The 19,389-nt window shown below is 50.5% G+C and overlaps 2 protein-coding genes and 1 long non-coding RNA gene across 4 annotated transcripts; 1 reads left to right on the forward strand and 2 right to left on the reverse strand.

Moving 5' to 3' along the window:
- Positions 1-96: 96 nt before the first annotated feature.
- Positions 97-3,013, reverse strand: TXNDC17 (thioredoxin domain containing 17). Its single transcript, XM_081890079.1, has 4 exons — positions 2,806-3,013; positions 1,894-1,975; positions 959-1,034; positions 97-332 (listed from the first exon to the last, which is right to left on the reverse strand). The coding sequence occupies exons 1-4, from the start codon at positions 2,951-2,953 to the stop codon at positions 264-266; spliced, it is 375 nt and encodes a 124-aa protein (XP_081746205.1). The 5' UTR covers positions 2,954-3,013; the 3' UTR covers positions 97-263.
- Positions 3,014-3,175: 162 nt separating this feature from the next.
- KIAA0753 lies at positions 3,176-17,550 on the forward strand. 2 transcript variants are annotated; one of them, XM_081889795.1, is made up of 17 exons: positions 3,176-3,357; positions 5,181-5,329; positions 5,630-6,209; positions 6,949-7,055; positions 7,264-7,326; positions 7,968-8,189; positions 9,142-9,316; positions 10,399-10,607; positions 10,807-10,979; positions 11,641-11,742; positions 11,989-12,085; positions 12,766-12,831; positions 13,300-13,422; positions 13,987-14,068; positions 14,847-14,967; positions 15,683-15,916; positions 16,544-17,550. In XM_081889795.1, the coding sequence occupies exons 2-17, from the start codon at positions 5,234-5,236 to the stop codon at positions 16,659-16,661; spliced, it is 2,568 nt and encodes an 855-aa protein (XP_081745921.1). In that variant the 5' UTR covers positions 3,176-3,357; positions 5,181-5,233; the 3' UTR covers positions 16,662-17,550. The 2 variants fall into 2 exon arrangements, with proteins under 2 accessions (XP_081745921.1, XP_081745922.1); XM_081889796.1 differs by having other exon boundaries at positions 11,998-12,085.
- LOC309357750 lies at positions 6,310-7,949 on the reverse strand. Its single transcript, XR_014163227.1, has 2 exons — positions 7,739-7,949; positions 6,310-6,424 (listed from the first exon to the last, which is right to left on the reverse strand). It is a non-coding gene; the product is annotated as an uncharacterized lncRNA (long non-coding RNA).
- Positions 17,551-19,389: the final 1,839 nt, after the last annotated feature.

Here is a 19,389-nt window from a genome sequence, read left to right on the forward strand (position 1 = left end):
TGAGGGCAGGGACCTGTCTTCTTGTTTATAAAAACTCTGTGTACTTCACATTGTTAACACATCACATATCGGCTTCAGTTTGATGATACACTATCATAGGATGGTACTCACTAAATCAAAGAAAAATTTATTTAACTTAATTGGCTTGCAGGCTGCAAACTTCATTTGTCTGTATTTTAAGACATGATTGGTCTCCTCTCAAGGAATTCTGGTCAGGTCCTCGGCTGGTAGCAGCAAACGCTTTTCATTAGAGCGGAAACAACTTAGTCTTCTGTGAACAGCATCCTCACGAGGTCTGGTTTGAAGCATTCCTGTTCCACCAACTTCTGAGGCTGAAACAAACATTGTACTGTAAATGGTTAAGAAAAGCTGCAGGAGATTAAAGTCCTCCTGTAAGTAAGTATCCCTTCCTACTTTGGCACACTGCCAGGCTTTTTGAATAAGCTACACAGCTTGAATTCCACACTGACTACAAGGTTGCTTTATATCTTTCTAAATGAGCAGCTTGGCACCTAAAGGGAAATGTTGTGAAACATTTAATCATTGGTTAACAAGTGTGTAGCAGAGTCCAAAGCTAAGTCATGCAGGGATCTTATTTTCCAAGTCAAATTGGCTCCAGCTACAAGTGCTGAGAGGTAATTCAGCTGTAACAAGAGACTAACTTAATGGTCTGTACTCATGTTTACTTGGGAGTCAGTCTGAATCTGGTGCTCTGAACATAGTGGGTCTTCATACTTAAGTACGTAAACAGGAGCTGAATCTTTTTTTAAAAAAAACAAACTGCATGGCTTTGTAGACATTTGCACAGTTTTTCAGGAAGCATAAGAGCACAGCTCTAAAGAGACAGTTTTAAGAAACAAGAAAAATCATTTGCAATACTCGAATAATCAGCACAGAGCCCTCTGACCATGTCAATGTGGATTCCAAGCCATCATTCATCACATTTGAAAATACTTACAGTCCCATATTTAAGTAGCGTAGGCACTCCAGTTAAGTGAAGATTCTTTCTGAATTCATTGTTGGGATCTTTCCAACTGTGGGGCGGGGGGAATAAAAATGGGTAATAGTTTTAAAAGGCATTAGGTTAAAAGGCATGAAGGTTTCGAGGGGGGGGGATTTCATTAAGATTAATCTGCGAGGATTAATTACTTGTGACCTGGGAGGGGGGAGGAGTCTCACCTTAAAGTCTAAATGCCCTGAGAAAAGGAGAGGTGGCGCAGGGGATATTTCCAGACCCCAAACCTTATGGTTTGGCCAGGCAGTCCAAGCGCCCCCTTCTGGCAAAGAGAGAGATTGGGCATTCTCAGTTGTAACCACCTCCTCATTAAATGCACTTCTCAATGAAAACGAGAATAAAATATTTTCAATGCCAATCAGACTTCTTTCTCAGGCATTTGAAAGTTAATTTTTGTTTGCTGTTTTGAAAGACATTTCTATCTGGTTTATTTTAATAGAGATCATGTAGGGAGGGGTGTGCGTGTAGCTTTTGATTATTGCTTCATGGTGGTCAAATCAAATTCCTTATGTAATTTTTCATTTTGACTAGATTCCTTTTACTGTCAGTCACCTTGATACTGTTTGGAGTATAATTATGACAGTGATCATAATAATTATACCTTGTTAAAGAAAGAAGTGACTTCCAAGCAAACCTGTGCAAGCAAGGCTGTATTTGAACCAGGATAAAATTAAGTGTCCATTCTGGTGTGAATAGGTGCAACATTGGGGGGGGCAACATGGGAATTTGTCTGTCCTGCTTTCTACAACAGCCATCCCTAAAAGTTAGCAGAGCTCACTTTAAAGGGCCTTTGCATGAACAAGACCCAGCACTGGATTGCCTCCCTGCTCAAAATCCGTGCTCTGCATGCTCCCCAACTCGCTCCACGTTATACTTACTAAGCTCTTTCTCCTACTTGGCAGTAAATGAACACTGATCCTTCTGGCAGGTGCTTGAGCTCTGCCCGCACAATGGACTCCGCTGAAAGAAAGCAAAAGCAGCCTGATTACCAACCCATCTGATCACGCCAGACACTTATAACACACCCTGAAGCTACTAGCAAGCCCCTCCTCTCCCTTGCATGGAGCCCAATTGGGGCTGGATCATTCCTGTTGGATTCACAGCATGGGGTCTTTTTGGGTAGCCATAACACTTTAGAGTGCATTAATGTGCATCAAGGGTGTTATCTCAAGTCACTGCTTTACTGCAGTGGTTCCCAAACATTTTGGGGGCATTGCCCCCCTTGGTTCCATAAATTAATCACCAGAGCCCCCTACCCGAAACATTCAGAACAGTGGTTGGCATTCAGAACAGTGGTTTGCATGACAGTGGCATTCAGAACAGTGGTTTGCATGACCCATGAAATAATTCAAAATGAGAAAAAAATGCACATTTGTTAAATATCCAGTTAAAACTAGTTGAATTAGTTTAGCAAAATTGATGAACTTGATCCAGTGATACCAGCTTTTTAAAGCCTGATACCCATTTTCACCTCCAGCGCCCCCTGCCTCATTGCTTCCCTAGGGTAAACCCACACCTCAGGTGGTGTAATACTGTATGCAGCATGCAATTTTAGACGGGGTTTTTTCCCCCCGCCAGGAAACAGTTTAGAAATGACTTTTACGTGAATAAGTAAAACGAATCGGCACAACAGCCTAACAAGGTCGGCCGGCGTTATTGCACCCATTTTACAGAATGGGGCGGAGGAGAAAGACTGAAGCGCAGAGAGGGAGGGGCAAGGTTTGGAGCAGCGGCTGCCCCTCCCTCATACAAACGTATGCAAACATGTGCATATCAGGAGGATGCCCCACCGGTGACGCAGTCCGGGCACCAGCTGGTGCCGCTCTTTGGGTCCTTCGTGCCGCTGAAGTAAGCGAAGATCTGCCGGTCGCGGCGCTCCTGGACTGCGGCCGAGAACTCCTCGTAGCCGCTCACCGACACCTCTTCGTAGCCTTTCATGGCGGACCGACACGCGCGGAGTCAGGCAGGGAAAAGCAGACCCGGAAGGCGAAAGTAGACCAGGAAGGCTCCGCCCACCGAGGGGCGCGGTCACGACGGCGGCCGCGCGGGGACATGCGAGCAGGTCCTTTCCCCTTGCACTCCGGGATGTCTCTCGTCGGCCCCCGTACTTCCCCAGCCGTTTCCCGGCGGCCTTCGCGGCGCGCGGTTCCCAGGGAAACCATGGAGAGAAGAGGGAAGCGGCGTCGGCCATAGCGCGGTTTCTCTTCGGCCGCCCGGCGGTGGCGGCGGCGGCATTACTGCTGGTGGAGTCCGCCTCGGCCTCCTCCGAGGAGGGGGAAACCGAGGAAGGCAGGCTGGGCCCGACACCTCGCCACCCCACCTATTGGCCTCAGGGCTCCCTGGTACGTGCGAAGGAGAGAGAGGGAGAGAGATAGACTGCCTCTGCGCATGGAGGCTTCCTCCGCTTTCCTCAGCCGGCCAGTTTGTGCTGTTTCGCCCGGTTGACCCAGTGGGGTGTGTTACATCTCCTTGCGTTTCCGCCTAGCACAAGGGTGACCCTCATGTCCTGCGCACCCGCCACCTCACCAGCTGTCCGTCGTCAAGAGACACGAAGAGCTTGCAGCGACCTTGTGGGTGGGTGTGTGGGCGGCGGCAGAGGGCCTGGCCTGGCCTCTTCCAGCTCCCCAGTTTCGTGGGACCTCGGAGGCTCTCAAGGGAAGCAGCCCAAGTGAAGCCAGGAGTCCAGGTCAAGTAGGGAGCTCCCAGACCCCCGGGCAACTTTTTAGGGGGCAGGAGCCAACCGAACACTCCTATGTAGTCCAACCAGCATGGGATACAGTAGGGGCAACTTTGCCTCTATATAGAGGGGCTGCCTGCCTTTGTCTTTATTTTGTAGCCTGCAACTTCTGATAAGCTGGGGAGACAGGGAGACTGCAGGGGAGACAGTGGTCAGGCTCTGCCTTCTGCTCAGGAGGGCCCAGAATAAAATACTGGCTGTCCTCCCGCCCCACGCAGAGAGGAATCAGCCTGTTGCTTGTGTCCATTTGAGCCCTCTGCTGTGCACTGTGAGGTTGTGGGACATGGATACCAGCTTCTCCTTAAAGTAGCCCTTCCACAGATCTGGTAACTGAGCAGGCACAAATGCCAGGAGGCAGGGCAGGAGGATCTGCAGGCCACCTGCACCTTCTTTCTCATGGAATTGTATAGAAAGCAGTGGCGTAGCGTGGGGGGTGCAGGGGGGGCTGGCCGCACCGGGCGCAACATCTGGGGGGGTAGGGTTAGGGGGCGCAAATCCACGGGTTAGGGGGCACAAATTACTTGCCGTGCCCCGGGTGCTGACAACCCACGCTACGCCACTGATAGAAGGAATCTTTATGGGTGCCCTCTGCAATGTTGCTTTCTCTTCTTACTTCTCCTTTTCTTCTTAATGGCTATACAAAGTGCAGGAGGCAGCCTTCCTCTTGAATACCAGACCCTGGAGCCAAGGTGTGCAACAGGAGAAGTTGTGCCTTCATGATTTCCTTGTTGCAGACTTTTCCAGGGACCCCTAGTTGCTGTTTGGGTTCAGCTTGGTGAGATCCAACCAGCCTCTTTGTGCTCTTCTCCTTTATACCTGGTCAGCCCTTATTTCCATTTCTCCTTTGAGCTTTTTATGTGCCGAGGCAGCATATTGGGAGAGTGGGTTGTGCATCTGGGCAGGCTTAGGAAATTTGTATCTTCCTTTGCCTGAAAGGTGAACAGTAAGAGAATAGTCTTGAGAAAAGTGAGCATATGCTGGTGGCAGTTCTTCTCCCTCCATTTTCCTTTTTAAATTTAATTGAGTTAGCAAAATAAGTGCAGGCATAATAGAAAGAGAACTAATAATCTAACTGATTTAAACCATAAAGTGTCACAGCCTGGGAGGACAAAAGTACAAAGATATAGCACAGCTCCAAAGAGGAAGTAAAGTACAAACTCATTTTACTTCATTTTTGTAAATCTTTGCTATTTGTATTCTCCACCTGTGAGTTCCATTGTTAGTGAGAATAAAGGTTTTATTTAGTCTTAAACGAGACAGATAGTTGTATATGTTGATGGCACTGAGTGGTCATGTGCCTTAATATTTGTATAACAAAACCATGTCATATATAAAAAAAGATCATTTGAGCTCCGCCCTTTAGATATTTATCGTTTATGAGATATAATGCATTCTGGTGTCAGTTCTTATATTTTCATTTCCTCTCAGTATTTCAGCAGTACCCTCATAGATGACTAGAGAGCACTGCTCTGTCAGGTGTGATGGGGCCAAGGAAGCCAGCAGCGGTCGGCATTCCTTCAGCATCTCACTTACAGCCAGACAAAAGTGATGGAAGAGTCCCTCAGAATACGATGCAGGTACTGGGCGATGCCTTTGCTTTGTGGTTCGGGTGCCAACCTGCCAGGTCTCTTTGGCCTAACTAGTTGGGCATGTTGCTTTTGCGATATGTTTATAAAACTTATACACCACTTGATTGTAAACAGCCTCAAAATAGTTTGCAACAAAGATAAAACACTAGAATTATCACTAAGAAAAATTAGCAACAATAAGACATTCAAAAAGTTAAAAGAATGATATATTTTTAAAATGTGGGTGATGGGCCCAAAACTTGTACCTTTCCCCCCACGCTGACACTTGCTGTTTAATGTTTGGCACAGCTCCAGTTCAGTCGGGATGCTCCTGCCCTGCCAGAGAACTTGGCTGTCCGCTACAGCAACCCTCGCCCAATCATTATAGAGAAGCTGGCGCAGCCAGAGGCTAGACGGGATCCAGGAGCTGGCGATGGGCTCAGCTCACAGGCCTCCATGGCATTTTCCATTGTCTCTGAAGAGAAGCTCAACTTAGCCGTGCAGCTGGCCAGGAGGGACATGAAGCGACGGCACCTGGAGGAGCAGGTGAGACAGCACTTCTCCAAGGGGGAGAAGGGCCCTCTGGCCACCTCCCTTCAGGGAAAGAAGTCTGGCAGTGTAGTTGTAAAGTCTCACTTGAATTTTGGACGTCAGCCGGGCCGCTGCCCCAAGGTGGAGACTACCAGCTCTGGAGCCAAGGTCTACCTCTATACGCCCTCCCGGGTCAAGTCGGACCCTTCTCTCTCTGACTCGCCCCCCACCCGTGATCCGGGCCCCGGGCCTCCCCCAGCCTTCAAGAGGGAGGAAGACAGAAGCACGCTGGAGGTCAGACGGCTGCAGAAGGAGCTTCAGAACTACATCCAGAAGATTGACGAACTGGTGAGGAGAGGTGAGACAACTTTATGGAGGAAAGGGCTCTCAACGCCTGCTAGCCATGATGACTGTGCTAAGCCTCCATGGTCGGAGGCAGCAATGCTTTTGAATGCGAGGAGTCCCTCCCCAGAGTTTGGAGGATGTACCCTTTCGGCTCTAGGAAAGGTCTCCTCATGAGCTGGAGGTGTAGTGGAATGCTCCCCATTTATGCAGGCATTACGTTCTGGCTCCCTGCGCACAAAAATTAAATTTGTGTAAATTGGGAGTCACTTGTAGTGGTTAAAGTGTCAGACTGTGACCTGGGAAATCAGGGTTCAAATCCCCCTATATGGCTTGGGCCAGTCACTATATCTCAGCCTAATCTGCCTTGCCAGGGTTGTGGTGAGGAGGAGAACTGTGCACTACCACCTTAAGCTCATTGGAGGAAAAGGTGGCATATAAATGCAATAAATGAATAACAACATAATAACGAATTTGGACAGCTCCTTTCACATTTCCTCCTGGGGAAGCAGCTCAGAGTTGCTGCCTTGAGCTAAGTTTTAACTTTTTGCCTTGGGTGAGGGGAAAATGCCATTGGGACATTTTCTGGAAGTGGAGCTGTTTCCAGGCAGCCTTGTGTCCAACTGGGAGGGAGGTGTCTCTCATCACCCTTCCCTCTTGACTGGGGGTTTTGTGCCAGCCTTTTCTGCTTGCTTCTCCAAAATTTCCACACCTATCCCCCTCATTTGTGTTTGCTAAACATTTTCCCCCCTTAGAGAGAAGTGAGGAAATTTTGGATCCTGATGAAGAGCGCCGTGTCCAGATCCGGAGGCAGGAGCAGGCCGTGCGCTCTGCCCGGATGCTGTATGTGCTCCAGCAACAGGTCAGAATCAGCCCCAGGGGACAGCATGCTGGTAGCTGTGGGGCCTGTGGAGCTGGGTGGGGCAGCCTGGATTTCAGCTCTGCCTACCTTGGGCAGAAGCTTCTCTGGACGTCAGAACTTCTCACCTGAACCAGCAAACCAAGCACCTCAAATTCGAGTTTCCTCATGATTTATCTACCTAATTTGTTTTGCAATGTTATTGAAACAGGTAAAAGAAATAGAGGACGACCTGGAGAAGCTGAGCCCTCGTAAAATAAAGCACACAAAGAAGGTAAGAGATGGAAATTGCCCTGGAGAGTCTGTGGGAAGATCAATGATGCAGGCCAGGCTGGAGCCTCCACAAAAGCGTTGTGGCAGATTTCTTCTGTAACCACCTCACTTTTAAAAGAATTTTATTATCAACAAAAAAGAGACAAAGAATAAAAATGATGTGCTTAATAGAAGAAAATCTATGATCCTATTCAGCTAGGGATAGACTTCCCCTCTGGTACTACCTTCTGCTTCTGGTGTTGCCGTGAAGCTCTTGCATCCTTGGCTTTTCTCATTGACCAGAAATTACAAAATTGGAAGGGACCCCAAGGGTCATCTATTCCAACTCTATGCAGGATTCACAGCTAAAGAATCCCTGACAGATGGCTTCCTAATCTCTCTTTAAAAACCTTCAATTACGGAGAATCTACTACCTTCCAAGGGAGATCTTTCCACTGTCAAACAGCTCTTACCATCAGGATGTTCTTCCTAATATTTAGTTGGACTTTCCTTTCTTGTCATTCAAATGCTCCCCTCTGGAGCAGCAGAGAATAAGCCAACCTTTCCAGTTTTGGAGAAGAGCCCTGGCTCAGAGCAGCCCTTTCCTCATGGCTGCCCAGCTAACTTCAGTTCTTTCTCACCCTCCCTCCCTTTGTGATGCAGTCACGTGCCATGGCTAGGCTGGCAGCAGCCCACCGGGGAGCTGTCCGAGCCCTGCAGGTCTTTGCCTCCCGTTTTGCTGACCAGCCAGAGGAGCAGCCAGTTCCAGCCCACTGCAAAGAGCTGGGCCACCTCATCCGGCAGCTCTCCCTCTGCTCTGCACGCCTCGAGACAGACTCCTCCTCCCTTCCCGACAGAGTCGTTGACCTGCTGCTGCAGATCGAGGTCAGGTGTCATTGCTTCTTTGGTTGTGGGGTGTAGCATTTGCGGCTGAGGAGGGGGAGATGAGGAGCTCTGCCTCCCATGGGGAAATCCAGCCCCCCACAAATCAGTCCGGTGCCAGTGGAAGGAGGGCATCACTTCATGGTTTGGGATACAAGGACAGAGGTTTGGGATACAAGGACAGGTTTGGGATGCAAGGACAGAGCGGCCACCATGCCTATTTTAACGTGCTCTTTTGTGGCTATGCAAAGAACTGAGATCACCTCCTGGCAGCCTGTTTTGAAGGGATGTTTGCTACAGCCTTTGTTTTTTAAATGGCTGTTGTAAAAATGTCACTTAACAACTAAGGATTGGGTGACCCTGCCCAGTAACTCCACTCCTCAGATGGGGCACTGCTGAGAGGTGTGTTACTTTGCATGCTCCAGAGTTGCACTTGGAATGGACTAGGAACTGGGCTTTTAGTGTTGTAGTCCCAGCTCTCTGAAATCGGTTACCAGCTGAAATTAGACAGAAGGGTTGCCGCTCTGTGGTAGAGCAGCTGTTTCGCCTGCAGAAGGTCCCAGGTTCAATCCCCAATGGCATCTCCAGGTGGGGCTGGGAGTGCATTTGTCTCTGAAACCCTGGAGGAGCTTTGCTGCCGGTCAGTGTTGGCAGTATTGAGCTAGATGGGCCGTTGATCTGACTCCATGTAAGGCAGCTTCCTCCGTTCCTAGATGAGTATCTGATATTTGGGCAGCTGCTGGAGGCATTTTCATCAAGTGAATAGCTTGCAAGGACTTAACTAAAGTTCCCTTAAGGCTGAATACCAGAGCAAGCTTGAGTGCAGGATTGCTTGGCAAGCCCTGTGGCTTGTTTAGGGGCTTTCTGTTTGGAGGCAGATCACGAGAGGGTGTGCCTGAGCTTTGCAAGGAGCCCATTTTGCATGTTTAATCAGAGGTGCAAATTGTTATGGCAGGATTTGGATTCTCTGCTGTCCAAGAAGGAGTCTCCCAAGAAAGGGGGGCCGAAAGGGAGTCTCTCTGCGTCTCAAGCCGCCTCTGTGATGGACACGAACCGATGGCTGAAGAGAGAGAAGAAAGCTGCTGCCTCAGAGCCGAGAAAGCCGCCAGTGGCCAGGAGGCTCCTCCCTGGTGGGTCTTCTGGTTCTTGCGTCTGAAGAGGCTTGGTTGCTTTGCCTGTTTGCACATGTTTGAGCGGTGATCTCCCCTGCAGAGGCCTTGTTTTGCCCATCTGGGCATTTCCCCCCATAATTATTGTGGGCAGAGGTGCAGTGAGGGATTCCCAGGCGAGCCCAACCTTGCGGTGTTGTGACTGATGGTTTGTGGACTGTAATCCAGCTGTGGTGTCTAGAAAGGGGAAGCTGACTGAGGAGGGATGTTTGCAAAAAGAAATACATTTTTCTATGAAGAGAGCAGTGATTTCCAAAGTTGACAGTAGCACCCTCTAGAAGTGGGATTCCCTAGGAGGGCACTAAGAGGCAAGGCGGCAGCAGGGGGGTGCTGGAAGTGTCAGTGACTACCAGACTTTGAAAAGCTGGTATAGAATTGTAGAATTGGAAGGGATCCTGGGGGGTCATCTAGTCCAACCGCCTGCTATGCAGGAATCTCAAGCATCCATGGCAGATGGCCATCCAACCTCTGCTTAAAAGCCTCCCGTGAAGGAGAATCCAAGGGAGGGCATTCCACTGTTGAACAACTCCTACCGACAGAAAGTTATTCCAAATGTTGAGTCAGAATTGCCTATCTTGCCATTTGAATGCCATTGGTTTGGGTACTCTCCTCTGGAGCAGCAGAAAGCAAGCTTGCTCCATCTCCCATGTGGCAGCCCTTCAGATATGTGAAGATGGCTATCATATCATTTCTCAGTCTCCTCACTGGATCAAGTTCAGCAATCTTGCTGCATTTAAAATGATTTTCTTTAATTAATTCATTTTGAAAACATGTGCAATTATTATCGTTTTGAATTTTAATGTGTTATTACCTTTCTTTAGTGAGTCATGCAGATCATTAATCTGAATCATGCTTTTTATAGGTTAGGGTGCGCTGGGGATGGATTTAAGGAACTAAGAGGAGGTGGGGTGGCCCAGGAGAGAGAAACCAGCAAACTGCGCCCCATAGATTTTGCTGCCTGTCCATGGCATTCAGCCTTTGGGGGCTGCCCCATAGAGCTTCCAGTTCCTATGCTCAAGCAGCCTTGTCATCATTGCCTTTAGATGAACATGAAGGACCTGATGGGCTTCTGGTGCCTCACAATCGAAGCAGTCCCTGCGACATGGCAGCCCTGGAGGGTCTGCCCCCTCCGGAGCGAGAGGTGGTGGGGCAGGCCAAGTGGGAGGCACTGGGGCATGTGAAGACCAGACCTGGCCCTGAGGTGGGGAGGCCCCCCCGGAAGAGAGGCGTGCTGCTCCCCACCAGACCGCAGGTAGGCAGACGTATAATCATCCGCCCTGTCTTTTGACTTTAATTTTGGGAGCTGCCAGACACTACCTCTGCCATGCTGTCACGTCTTGGCCTTCACTTCTCCAGAATTACAGTGGTTGAGGTGAAAGGCGTGCCATGTTTTGAAGAAGAGCTGCTTGGAAATACATGTTTTTTTCTTACTGTTATTTATTTCTCCCAAGGGAAACAGGCCCCCTACCAGGGCAAAAAGCATGCAGCTTCATCAGGCCAAGCAGGCCCGCTTCCAGGAGCCCACCATTGCCTTCCGGCTCAAGGAGACAAAGCCGCCCACCCGCGATAGCCGGGTCCCCTGGGTGCCTCCCAGCCTCTCCTCCCCCCTGGCCTCACCTCAGAGGTAGGTTAGCATCTCTGCTGAGGCAGCGGTGTGGGATGGAGTTGGCCAGGTTACCTGAGCAGGGAGCAGCACACAGCAGCCCCTTCTGTACCTGCTGGAATGTGTGAAGAGACCTTGCCCCACCTGGGTCCATCTAGCTCAGCCTCATCTGCATTACCTGGGCAGCAGGGGCCGTCCATGGTTCCTGGCAGGGGTCTCTCTCCAAAAGTCATACCTTGGAGGTGCTGGTGCGGATTGAACCTGATACCGTCTGTATACAATGTGTAGGCTCTCCTAGGGACCAACTGTGGCCCTTCCCTAGGAAGATGCTTAGTCAGGCCCTTGGTCCATCCAGCTTGGTGTTATGTAAACAACTGGTAGAAGCTCTCCCGGGTTTCAGGACCTTTCTCAGTCCTACCTGGAGACGCTGCTGGGAATTGAACCCAGGACCTTCGGTTGTGCTATCCAGGATTGGTGGGAGTTGTAGTTCAGAACATCAGGAAGGTACCAGGTTTGGGGAAGGTAGCACTTTTGGACTCCACATATTGTACAGTGTGCGATGCAAACCTTTAGCTACAGCTAATGCCCAACTTTTCAAGGTTGGAACCACGACTCCCGTAATGGTAATTGCTTCTCTCTCTTTTCCCCCCCTTCTCTTGCCCAAACCCAAAATTCCTTGCAGGCACTCAGAGAAAAGTCCCAGAGGCAGAGAGCCAAGGCCAGGGAGAGAGGCAGCAGAGGTGGAAGAAAAGAGTCGTGCAGCCCCAGAAAAGGAAATGCTCAGGTTGACTCCTCTGATGGATTTCCCTTTCTCTAAAGTTCTCATGCTAAATTTGCAGTCAACTGGGAGGGAAGCTCTCTTGGGAATATTCTTGCTTTGGGTTCAATTTTGAAGGCTCCCCTCAGTGAGAAAACAGTAGGGAGGTGGAGAAATAGACCCCAGCCTTGGTCAAAAACCCCAAGTGAGAGTGAAGTGGTAAACATGAAACGCCAAATTCTTATAGAATTTTATTGTTTGGACTCCCCGCAGTGCTACCAGGGATGATGGTGCCTCTGCAGCCCAGATAGCGGAGACGGTGGAGCGAGCTGTCCGGGAGCGGCTGGAGCCCCTCTTGGCAAACGCGCAGGTAAGGCAGCAGCCAGGAACCTTCACCCCCATCCACAGTCTTCGACATCACTTCCTGTTGAGAACCTCCACCACATCTTCTCATTTAAGAGATGCCCAGCCCAACTTCTGGGGTCTGTCTCCTCCCAAGGCAAATTGCAGCAAGCCAAGCAAATGCAGCATTATTAAGATTCCGAGTGTTGAAATAAAAGTAAAAACTACAAAGGATACTGCAATATTTGGCATGGTTTTCAAAAATAGAAAACCCCAAAATCACCTGAGTGCAGCCTGGAAAAATACTTGCTTTTGGGTTTTCATAAAGGATAGTGGGGGCACAGATTTCCTGAGGGGGCCCCCACCACAGAGATAGACTTTTCCCTGGCTCCCAAGAGACTCTTTCAGTGGTGGGCCAGAGCCCTCGGCCTCAGGAGCTGCTCTTCAAGCTCAGGCAGGGCTTGGTGGGTGTTGGGTGGCCCTTCAGGGAGCCTCAAATTATTTAGGGGTTTGAAGGCCTGGATCATTGCCTTGAATAGGCAGCCTGGCTCCAGAATAGGTGTCATGCCTGACTCTTATAAGCGGGTAGGGGGGTTGGCCAAATCACTTGCTTGCCCACTCAGAGGAGCATTTTAGCCTCACAACACATCTGCCAGGAAGGGTCTGGGACTGTGCAGGAAGTCCTGTGGTGTCTTCTTGTTTCCTTAGAAGGTGAACCGCTCCTTGGAAAGGAACATCTGCCAGAAGGAGCTGCCCTTCCAGGATATTGGGAAGGTAGGACAAGAGCCAGGAAATAGAGGGATCTCGCTTGCCTGGCTGATGTGGCATGGCAGAGAAAGTTTTGCTACTTGGCCCACTTTTGGTGGAATCATGGAGTTGCAGCATTGGAAGGGACCCCAAGGGTCATCTAGTTCAACCTCCTGCAGTGCAGGGATCCCTGACAGTGAGAGCTCCTTGTGTCCTCCTTCATTGTCAAGGCCCGGGTGCAACCTGGGCGAAAGAGACCCCTTTTGCTGCCTGTCCACAGTGGCCTTGAGCCCCATATCCCTGCTCCTCTGAGCCTCTTCTGGACATCTATGGAGGCAGAAGAGAAATGAGAGAGAGTAGCTGGCCTGACAGGCAGGTGCCTGTGCGTGAAAGGGCCTTGCCTGAGGTGGGGCAGGGTTGGGACTGATCTGGGCCTCCCTTTAAACCATGGGTAGGGAGAATTCTGCTCCAAATGCCTGCTTTGTGTGTTGCCAGGCTCCTGTTGGTCTCCCGCGTCCAGGTCTGGAGGACTTTGCCGAGCTGCAGCGTGAGGAGATTGAGACCCTCTCCAGCCTCTCTGACCTGGAGGCAATGCTGCAAAGGATGGAGGAGATTGAGGTGTGTTGGAGCTCAAGCCTTTTCCTTTGAGAAGGGAGAGGCTGTGAGGTGGGGAGCTTCCCATGGCTTTTCTTGAATAAAAGCCCTTGAGAACTGGCTGGCATGGAAGGCAGCAGCATCCTGGAATGGGGCAGCCTTGCTCTTGTGTGTGCCGGGGAGGGAGGTGATTGTTGGGGCCATGCTTGATGTCTTAACACCAAGGCCCCTGCCCCATAGCAGACCATCCCTTCCCTGTTTTTGGTTAAATGTTTTTTATTAATTTTCATGGAAAGGTTTAACAAAACTCTGCAAAACACAGTCTTATCAAACAGGATCTGATGGTATGCATAGTCTCCACATACAGTGATAGATCACCGTCAAACAAAAGCAGTGAGGCAGTGTGCTTCCAAACGCCCTACCTCTTGACACCAGGGTCCAGTCACAGCCTCCCAGCCTAACATACCTCACAGGGTTGTTGTGGGGATTAAATGAGGAGGAGAACTATGGACACCACCTTGGGCTCCTTGGAAAGTAAGATGAGATATAAATGAAGTGAATTAATGAATTAACTTTTCTGTCCTGCAGCGCTCCCAAGAGGCCGTCCGCAGGCGGTACCACCAGATTGTTTACTCTGATGTTGAGTTCTGGGCTCGGCAAGAGAGATGGGGTGAGTGTCAGATTTTGTGTTTCGGGGCTTGTAGGAAATAAAGGAGCAGAGGGTGACTGAAGACACCCTCAAAAAAAAAATACAGGCAAGGGGATGCCAAGAGATCAAGAAACAGCCCTGTGTGTGCTTCTCAATTTCCTTCCACATGTATTGGAGGTTGTGTTGCTGCTGTTGTGCCACCTCTGACTTGCAAGAGGAAAACTGGCTTCTTGGGGTGGTTCTTGGGTTGGAGCAGGTGGCCCATGAGGTGATGATTCCTGGAAAGAACATAAGAGCCTGCTGGATCAGGCCAATGACCCATCTGGTCCAGTATCCTGTTTTCACAGGGGCCAACCAGATACCCATTATGGGAAACCCTCAATCAGGATTTTAGCACAAGAGCAATTTCCTCTTTGTGCAATTTCCAGCAACTGCTTTTCAGAAGCATTACTGCCTCCAATTGTGGAAGAAGAGCATAGCCAACATGGGTAGTTGCCATCAGCAGTTTTATCCTCCATGAATTTGTCTGATCTTCTTTCAAAGCCATCACTGCCTCTCATGGGAAGGAATTCAACAGTAACTGTGCTGCATGAATAAGTCCTGCTTTTTTTCTTTCCTGAATCTTCAAATGTTCATCTTCATTGGATGTCCAGGAGTTCTAGTGTTATGAGAGAGGAAGAAAAACTTGCCTCTCTGGGAATGTGGGAGCAGGAAAGGCAGATGAGGAAAGGTGTGCAAAGCTCCCCAGGTTGTAGCAGACGGTTTCTCATCTTCCTGATTTTTTTTCTCCACCGCCCAGAGAGAGAAAATGCAGAGGCAGGCCAAGAGCCTGGGACTCCCCATCCCATCCAGATCACTAGGCGGGAGAGTCACCCAGAGCCCCAAGTGGACATTGTGCTGGAAAGACCCCTGGACACCAAGTGAGTAGAAGATCCAGGAAATGCATCAGCGCTGCTGGTTGGGCTGAAAACCACCTGGCTGGGTGGGTTGCCGGGGAGTCACGGAATGTTTATAGCCTAGAGGTCCTAGCTGGGAAGGCAGCTCAAGGTACCCTCTGCTGCTGGGTTCTGGGGCAGAAGGAGGGGCAGAAAGGGGTCACTAGGGAAGGCACCTGCCAGAACAAGACCACGCTGGCATTCCTGGTTTCCACAGCAGCCACTAAGGACACTCAAAAGAGGAAGATGAGCTTTTCCATGGTTTGGGAAGGGATGGCAGTGGAAGGAGCCCTCCTTCTGTAGATTCTTCTGCCCTCTCTCCCCTGGAGGGTCCAGGAGGTAGGGGAGATGAGGGTCCTGGATACAGCAGTGCTGAAGGGACTACAGGCAGGCTGGGGCACCTAAGGGGCTAAGACACGATTGGTGTCAGGAGGGGCTGCTGCTGTTGGCCCAAAGGGGAGGCTGGCCAGAGAGGCAGAGGAAAGAACCACATGGGAGGAGTCTGATGTTTCCACATAAGAAGAGCCTGACTGCTGTATCAGGCCAACGACCCATCTAGTAGTCCAGCATCCTGTTCTCGCAGTGGCCAACCACCGCACTTCTCCAGTTAGGTCTTTGGTTCTTGACCTTTCTGGGTCTGGTTTTTGGGCTCCTGCCGTGCCAAGGAATGGCCACTCACTTTGTGTGGTTGTGCTTCCAGTGCTGCAGAGGAGGAGGAAGAGAGTGCTGGGATGGAGGAGCCTCTAGAGCCCAGGAATGGGACTCTGCCGCCTTCGTCGTCACATCCCCGCCGGAAGGAGGCTGGCGTCTTCCTCTCCGTCCCTAAGAACATGCTGCAGAGCATTCACGATTACAGTGCGCGATACAACCAGCACCTGAGGTGCATCTCCCATGAGGCGGTGGGCAGCTTCAACCCCTGGCGAATCGCAGAGAGGTACTGGAGGAGGAGTTGAGTCTGCTTGGCAAGGCTGCTTTTCACTTGTGTTGCATCCTTTGGGATCCCTCATGACGACACCAGGGGGCGCACCATGCACTGCCAAAGAAAGATCCAGTATCTGTATCACAGCAATGCCTTTATTAAGCCTTTATTAGGTCACAAAATAGCAGGGATGCTTTCTAGTTTTCCAGAAGCTCTATATCAGGGCAGATGGCAAAAGAAAAAGCAAAGAATTCTGGGAGGGAACCTTCCCTACAGCCACTACCCAACAGAATTAGAATTGTGGAGTTGGAAGCTCACTAGGTGTGACATTGGGGACCAGTCCCTGCCTTTCAGCCTAACCAACCTTGCAGGATTGTTGTGGGGATTAAATGGAGGGAGGGAGAACGATGCCCAATTGGGTGTGACAGAGGCTACTCCCTGCTCTTGTGTCACACGCTGGTGGGATCCCTTCCAAGGGAAGTTTAGTGGGAATCTCCTTCCTTGTCATTTGAGGAGGAGACCCTTGCAGGCTCTGGCATCCTTCCACATCAAGCAGATTGTGGCTGAGTCGCAGCAGAGCAGTCGTCTGTGCCTGTAGTCCTGCCTGTTGACTGTCTCTCCCTCCTGCTTCTCCCCCTGCAGCCTGGCCGAGGAGCTGACGGAGGAAGCCTTGGCGGACGTAGCCACGGAGCTGCACGGCCTGTGTGAGGATTATGCAGAAGCTGTCTTCACCTCAGAGTTCCTGGAGGCAGCTGAGTAGACAGCACTCTCACCTCCTGCTCCTGGTCCAGCAGACCTGGGCTGGGTGGCCTCCTCCTTGCAGCAGTGGTCGTGGACTTGTCAGGAAGGGCTCTCTTTGTCTGGAGTGGGAGCTTAACATGGGCAACATCCCAGGGGTGGTGTCTGTCAATTCCAGCTGTGTTTGCCTTGTTCAGGAAGGGTGTCTTGGCATGGGAGCAGGGAGTATAATGATGGCTAAGCAAAGTGAATGATGTCTGGCACCTTCTGCTTAGCTGAGGTGCCAGTCAAATGTCAGCTGTTCCAGGAAGTTTCCACCCAGCCAGGCTTTGTGAACAAACCGCTCTCTTTTTGCCCACTGTCACACTTGAGTCCTTCTTAGATGTTCCATCAGAAGAATGGGCATCTAGGGGGTGCAGAAGCTGATCCACTGGGATCCTATGGGGGGGGGGGGAGGTTGCACAGGCTCTGCTTCTATGGCCTTCTGCCTCCACACCTGGTGTCATTGACTCGAGTCTTGAGGCAACCTGTGTGCTCTGGTTGCGAAATGCATGTTGTGTCCTGTGAGATCTTGGGACCCTTCCTTCCTTCAGGGTTGGTACCTTCTCCACCTCTGTGGGAGCAGGCTTGCCTCTCTGACCTCTCCCCGCCTCTGGGAGTGCCAGGCTCCCTCCCCAGGCACTGGGACTCCGCAAGGTTTACTTTAAGAACTTATTCAAGATGAAATAAAACAAATCAGATATTTAGTATGCTGGTGCAGGAGTTTGTCAAGCTACCAAACATCACCTCTTTGTATGAAGGTCGTATTTATGAAAGGTTTTGTACATTCCACTGGTAAATTTTCATACTCTGCTTTTTTCTGAATGTGGGGGGGGGGCTCACCAAATTTATTAAATAAGCTTCTTACAATACTCACATGTCTGTATTTTTGTGCACTGCTGTTTCTGCACTGATTATTGCTTTGGGAACCAGGGTCAACCCTGAGGGTGCTGCAAGAAAGTTCAAAGTGATTGCATTTTTGGATCAAAAGGAGGAGGAAGAGTTCCTCTTTCCTCGCAGAGGGTGGCCTCCTAGGTCATGCAGAGGTCCTGTTGAGAAAGAGTTCTGTCCTTTTTCCTATTTGGAATAGCTGGGACCCTAATTCATAAGCAATACAAAAGGCCTTATCCTTCACATGTTCATTGGTTCCTTCTCACTGCAACGATTTCACAGCGACACCTGTCTCCTTGTGGGGTCTGCTCCTGCTGTCCTTTCGGAAAACACAAGGCCTGCCTGAAGACTCTTAGCTCAAGGAAGTCAAATTCTTGAGCACCTGAGAGGCAATGATGGTGACTTTGGCCATGACCCATTGGGACATTTCAGGTCTGGCAAGAATGCTGATGGGCTCCCTGCATGTGGATTCTGTGTCCATTTTACTTTCCCACCTAAGGCATGGCTTGATTCTGCTACTATCTCAGCCAAGGGAGAGAGCCAGGCTCTGCCTCTTTGGGTCACCGTCCCAGCTGTTTTATTGCCAGATTGTTTGGGGTCGAGTCCTGCGGCCAACTAACTTGGTCAAAACAGCAGTTGTGGGCTTCTTTTCTTGAGTCTTCCCCGCTTTCTCCGGGTCCTCTTGAAGAAAGGGGCTTTTCTGCAGTTTCGTGCTGAGGTTCTGGTCTTTCATGTTCAAAAGCATCTCCATCTTCCTGCCCCTTCTCAGCATCTGTGTTCTTCTAAAGGGGTCTGCCAAGCACCCAGTATTTAGAAGCAATGCTGCCTCTGGCCGTGGAGGCAGAGCATACAAGTCATTGTGGCTAGTAGCTGTAGCTCTCTCCATGAATTTGCCCAATCCTCTTTAAAAGTCATCTAGGTTAGTTAGCTAAATGGAGCCTCCAGCTTTAGAGACAGTCTACCTTTGCATGCCGGGTGTTGTAGGGAGCAGCGGCTAAGGAAGACTGCCTTGCTAACACCCTGCTTGCAGGCTTCCTAGAAGCAGCTCTTTGGCATTGTGAACTAGGCGGACCCTCTCTCTGATGCAGGAGGCCTGTTCTTCCTTTGGAGCATCTATGCCCCATTGCAACAGTCTGTCCTGTGACTGGGGAGTTAGAAGTGAGGCAAGCCCCTTTGAGGCAGTGCCTGGTTGGTTGGTGGCAGAGTGCTTGGAACGGAGGGCGGACCCCCCCCCCCAAGGGTGATGGTGTAGCAGGGAGGGGGGAGGGGGATCTGCCTATCTTCACCTTATCCCGGCTACCCTTAATGAAGTGGGGAGTCTATTGACTTCCAACTCCATCCTCCAGAGGAGTTGGCTGTGAGTCATCCGCTTGGGCAGCTTCCAGGCATTAAAAACAAACACTTGAGCTGCAGTGCGCATCACAGTGGGCTCTGAAGAGAAAAGGAGAGGTTCGCCCAGCATCCGGAGGAGACAAACCAAGGAGGGCTACGGAGGAGGAGAGGGAGGGCCAGGAAGTGGTGGGGTGGTGGTCTGCCTCTGAGGAAGCCAGGTGGGACCCCCAGCCACCTTCTAATGACAACCTGGCCTTCAGCAGAGGGAGTTTGCAAAGGATGACCCACATGGAGCTAGCACCTTGCAGGTGCCATGGGTATGGTGGTATGCTATGCCATGGGAAGCGTGGGACATCTCTTCTGCTTAGACACCCCACCTGGCTGCACTCCAGGATCACCCCAGCCCCAGAACTTCTCCCCAAAGGACACACCCTCAACCGGCATGTCAGGCAAGCCCCGCCCTGAGCAGAAGGCCATCTAAGGAGCCC

Source organism: Podarcis melisellensis, assembly GCF_964234715.1.
Source record: "Podarcis melisellensis genome assembly, chromosome: 15".
Lineage (NCBI taxonomy): Eukaryota > Metazoa > Chordata > Lepidosauria > Squamata > Lacertidae > Podarcis > Podarcis melisellensis.

Bases quoted from the DNA above. Each gene is read 5' to 3' on its own strand.
- KIAA0753 (XM_081889795.1), top strand. From the start codon at position 5,234: ATGGGGCCAAGGAAGCCAGCAGCGGTCGGCATTCCTTCAGCATCTCAC. The intron at 6,210-6,948 runs GTGAGACAACTT...TTCCCCCCTTAG, and splicing joins TGACGAACTGGTGAGGAGAG to AGAGAAGTGAGGAAATTTTG. The intron at 10,980-11,640 runs GTAGGTTAGCAT...AATTCCTTGCAG, and splicing joins CCCCTGGCCTCACCTCAGAG to GCACTCAGAGAAAAGTCCCA.
- TXNDC17 (XM_081890079.1), bottom strand. From the start codon at position 2,953: ATGAAAGGCTACGAAGAGGTGTCGGTGAGCGGCTACGAGGAGTTCTCG. The intron at 1,976-2,805 runs GTGGGGCATCCT...GCTTTCTTTCAG, and splicing joins GTGCCCGGACTGCGTCACCG to CGGAGTCCATTGTGCGGGCA. The intron at 1,035-1,893 runs GTAAGTATAACG...CCCGCCCCACAG, and splicing joins CAAGTAGGAGAAAGAGCTTA to TTGGAAAGATCCCAACAATG.